Source organism: Gavialis gangeticus, unplaced genomic scaffold (assembly GCF_001723915.1).
Source record: "Gavialis gangeticus isolate Ggan-Ray unplaced genomic scaffold, GavGan_comp1, whole genome shotgun sequence".
Taxonomy (NCBI): domain Eukaryota; kingdom Metazoa; phylum Chordata; order Crocodylia; family Gavialidae; genus Gavialis; species Gavialis gangeticus.
Window position 1 is genome coordinate 12,201,157 of NW_017729001.1, and position 4,778 is coordinate 12,205,934.

A 4,778-nucleotide genomic window follows, 5' to 3' on the forward strand; every position below is an offset into this window, starting at 1 on the left:
CCAAGTTGATTATGATGGCTATGATGCCCAAGTGTTCAGGCTTCCTGGTCCATCCAGAGCTCAGCGCTGTACCACTTTCAGGTAAGAAGCTCTGTGGGAAAACTGTTTTAAGTTCACCTTCAGCTTTTTGCTGCATTTGCCCATATGTAAAATACTATGGGGAAAGATGGAGAGAGCTGAACCTCAAGTGCTTAGAACTTGTTTGAATGTAGTAGACTAAGCTTTTCACAGGCTACCAGTCAGGTTCCTGCTGGTGGCTCCCTACTATGCTGCTGAGAGTATACGCATGTGGTATGGGAGCTAAGCAAAAGGTGAACTCTTGATTTCCATCCATGTTGGATTTTGCTTTTGTGTTTAACTGATAAAATTATTGCTGCTGCATCATCTTTGCTATGCTTTGGTTAGATTTTGTGAGCTAAGAAAAGCTGTACCACTTCCTTGGTAAGGAAGTGACAATCTCATTTTCATGCCATTGGATGTCTCTTTTTATCCTCCAGCAGGTCTGTAAGGGAGAGAGAGAGTCGCACCAGGAAGAGCTCTAGTTCTTACGATGTCTCATCGAGCCCTTCCCTGCAGAGTCGCACTCTGCCCCCAGAGGAGGTGAGGAGCCAGGCTTCTGATGACAGCTCCCTGGGCAAGATCTCCAACATCCTAATGATCCCACGACTTCATCTGCATCAATATGAAGTCAGCAGCTCCTTGGGCTACACCAGCACCAGAGGTCAGACTGAGGCATGGATGCAAATGGGGTAGTTCCTTAACATGCCTCTTGTTTGTGGGACAAGGGGGAGAGGTTCTGAATTCATATCAGCCACTTCCAAACCAGGGCAGTGGAGGCATTGCTCATATGTGCACCAAAACTCCAGGTGTTAAGAGTGAGTGTTCACTGGCAGTGCACACTGCTGTTGTCTGGGTTTGGTGCTCTCTCTCTGCTATCTTTGTCCCTTTTGCAGTTGTATTGCCTTGCCCTATATAGGCATGTTCTGACACTGATCTACCCATTTCCCCTGTCTATTATCATCTTATAATATCTCACAATTCTCCTGGGTCCCCTCTGCAAATATGGATACGTGCAACTTGTGCTTCGTTTTCAGGTCACTTTTGAATCTGTATAATGGAAATTGGACTCAGCAGTGAACCCTGGGGGACCCCACTTATAACTCTGCTCCATGAGGGTTTGCTGTCATTAGCTATAACTTTCTGGATTCTTCCTCCTGCCTTGCTGAGTTAGCCAACATGCCTGTCCTTTTTTATTAATGTTGTTCACTGTCTGCATGTAGTGCCTTCTGAAGGCCGTAGAGTCATAGAGTTATAAAAAAAAAGTAGGGCTGGAAGGGACCTCCAGAGGTCATCTAGTGAGCTCAACCCCTTACCTGAGGCAGGATTATCCCTAGCCAAACCATACCCTAAACTCTACATAAGACTACCTTTAACCCTGATACAACCTAGGCCTAACACCTTAACTTGCCACAGATAAAGCAGGGAAACCACAGCAGCCAATGTTCAACTTCTATAAAATGTTGTTAATATATGCTTGAGAGGTCCCGGGTCCCTTTCTGAGATGAGTGATTGTTGTCAACCTTCAGCTGCCTTTAGAAGCTCTGATATTGTTTTAAAAACAAAACAATCAATCATATCGGTTTAACTTGGGCTGCTCTTCCTGTAGTTTGTCTCGCTGACTCCGTTCTAACTCCAGCATTTTTTCTGGTATGGGAGTAATTGCCAGCTATACTATTCACAACTTGGAACCACATTTGCCTCTTTAGTTCTCCAGTACTCTCCCTGTATATTGATCGTTTTATAAATAAAGATGGCACGCTGGTTATTCCTTTACTTTAATGAAGGCAGCAAGGTCCAATGAACTGAGCACTGGTTGGGGGTTCAGGAGACTTGGGGTCTATTCCTTGTTCAGAAATTGGCCAACTGCATGAACTTGAGTCCCTTCACTCTGTGTTCATTTCCTTACCTCTTAACGGGGGAGTGATATGTTTGTAAAGCACTTACAGTAAAATTTATCAGCTGTAGATGTCAGCATATGGGCTGACAGGGGATTATTTTTTTCATAGTTCTGGAACAGAGCCCATCCGGTCCTATTGACAGAAGCCAGTGTGCGCTTTGATCTGAAAAATAGCCTTTGTGCCTCACAAAACCTAGTTGGGGTGATGGGGTGTTAGGAGTTTCCTCACCGTTGCCTTTCTCTGACATTAAAAACATCCATAAAGTACTCCCTTAAGCCTTCTACTTGTTCTGATATACGTGTTTCATCCTGAATCCATTAGACTCTGTATACTTAGAAGAGGTCCTCATTCCATTATTGTAATTTTTTTTTCAGTGCAGTATTGTTTTTGGACTTGGCTGAATTTAGCCCATTGTGGTTTTTCCTTGGCTATTTGATTCTTTTGTGGGATTTTGTAATGACAATAACAGTACAAAGTCTTTATCTGTAGTTAGCAATTTATATTTGCAGGGGAAACCAGTTTTCCTAAAATCCGACTTGAAAATGTCAGGTTGACATATAATTGGAGTAATACAGTAACTTCATTCTACTTGCTTTCTAGAAGATACTTTTTTCTTATCTCAGTTTTCTACTTGTCTAGCTTGTCAGGAATATCTAGAGCTCTGGGCAAGAATCTGATATTACTATTTAAAAATCTAAAGATGGAAGCAATTCTTTGTAGCTTGTTGGGAAAAAAAAAAGTGTCCTCTCTGGCTTTCTTACCTTAGGTGTTAAAAATCTGCCTGGACACCTGAAACACAGAAAATCCATATTCTTTGTCGTCTGGTTTCCTGTTTGTGATGTAATCTTTATACTGCCTCTAGCTTCTCCCCCCTGCGTGGCCTTATTTCATGAAGTAGAACATCCTCTTTCACTTCACCTGTATTTAATCTCATGTTAATTTAGAGCTTTGTGTTGCAGATGTTCTTGAGAATATGCTGGAGTCACAGCAGCGAGACTCCAGCGCGCCAGGGAGGTTCCATGTAGGCAGCGCGGAATCCATGCTGCACATTCGGCCTGGTGGATATACACCACAGCGTGCGTTAATAAACCCCTTTGCGCCCTCTCGCATGCCCATGAAGCTTACATCCAACAGGAGGCGCTGGATGCACACATTTCCTGTGGGTAGGTCTTTATTACTTAGTTTTTTTCAAACCATCCCTACCCTGCCCTGTCAAGCATTTGTGGCTTCAATATGCATGGACAGATCCCACTGTCAATAAGCTCCCACCACAAAATGATATGTCTTTGTTGAAATTGACTTGCATCAGGGGTGAGTTGAGAACTGATTCATTTTACTGAAGCAAAGGGTCTCTTGACTCGTGCAGGTGTTCTGAACGTGGAAACACTGTGGAGTGAGTTTATACTTTTCTTACTCTCCAGGGAGTAAACTCGCAATCAGTGGTGTGCGTAGAAACCATAAGAAGAAAATGTCTGGCTTTTATTAGACAGAAGATTCTGAGGGGGCTGTGACTGCATTTAGTAAGATTTTTAGGGACATTCATACACGTTTGTATTGTGTATATAGGATTCAAACACTGAACTGTGCCAGTCTTTCCTTAGTCTTTGTCTACATTATCAACTTCTCTTGGCTGGGGTGGGGGTCTGAAAAGATGGTGCCCTTTAACTGTTATACCCTGAAAGGGGGCACACCTCTGCTGGCAAAAGGTAGCTAGCTGCCAGGGAACTGGTATATGTTCCAGCGAAAAACTGTGTCTTGTTGGCAGTGCTGTTACTATGCCAAGTGTCTTAGTGCTGCTGTTAAGTTACAGCAGAAGCAACCCTTGGAGTATGGACATAGCTTTAGTGTCTTATAAATACACCTTCCAAAAATGTCTCTGTTAAGAAGAATATAATCTTCAGGGTTTCATTTGGCTTCTGGTGTAGAGCAAGGGGATTGTCTTGCACAATTCCATAGAGCAAGTGTGGGCTGGGGGGCTGTTCAGTGAGCTTTGGTGAGCTGTTGAGGGCCACAAGGGTAGCCACACCCCTTGACAGGTGCCCCGCCCTGATCACCATCTTGGGACTGGAAGTCCCACCCGCTAACTCCTGACTTGGTCCCAGAAGTACCCCTTTCTGGAGGGAAGGGTTGCCATCTTGGAATCAAAAAAACCCAAATCACATACTAAATGTCAGACACTACTATTACAGGAGTAGGCAATGTTTTTTGGCCGGAGTGCTGAAAAAAACACATTGTCTACCTTGGAAGGTGCCAGAGTGCCGACATGCTGGAGCCTGGAGCAGCTGCTTGCAGCTTCCCGGCTGCAGCCGGCCCATGGAAGCAGGGCTTGCAGCTTCCCAGCTGCCTGCTGAGAGCAGCCTGGGCTCCGTGGCTGGCAGCAGCTACTTAGAGCCTGGGCTGGCGGTGGTGTGCCGAGCAAAATGGCCTTGCATGCCATGCTTGGCATGTGTTGTGGGGGTTGCTGACCCCTGTACTATAACATATTTACATTTTATTACAAAAAATATTTTCATGATTTGTTTGCATAGTGTATGTAGTGAAGATTGCATAATAACTCAAAAATAAAGTCTTAATGTTGTATATTGTGTGTGGGCTGGGGAAGGCAGGGGGCTGTAGATGGGGGGGCGAGGGTCACCAGGAGAGCTGAGGGCTGTGGCTTGGGAATGAGAGGCCTAGATCTGCATCTTGGTGAGTGGGGGGTAGGGGGAGCTCTGATTTTCCATGATAAAAAACCCAAAATCAAATACCAAAATTTCTAGGTATACAGAATTTATTTTATTATGGTGACTGAGGCATTGGTAGGCTTCCAAACTGCTTTAA

The 4,778-nt window shown here is 44.4% G+C and overlaps 1 protein-coding gene across 10 annotated transcripts in view; it reads left to right on the plus strand.

Moving 5' to 3' along the window:
- The window catches only part of DEPDC5 (DEP domain containing 5), a 106,249-nt gene that overhangs the window by 39,716 nt on the left and 61,755 nt on the right, over positions 1 to 4,778 (plus strand). For 6 of the 10 annotated variants that reach the window (XM_019506840.1, XM_019506846.1, XM_019506843.1 and 3 more), the window contains exons 21-23: positions 6 to 81; positions 498 to 721; positions 2,918 to 3,121. In XM_019506840.1, coding sequence (XP_019362385.1) covers positions 6 to 81; positions 498 to 721; positions 2,918 to 3,121 — 504 coding nt within the window. The remainder of the gene's footprint in view (positions 1 to 5; positions 82 to 497; positions 722 to 2,917; positions 3,122 to 4,778) is intronic. The other 4 variants (XM_019506841.1, XM_019506850.1, XM_019506845.1 and 1 more) reach the window with 1 other exon arrangement.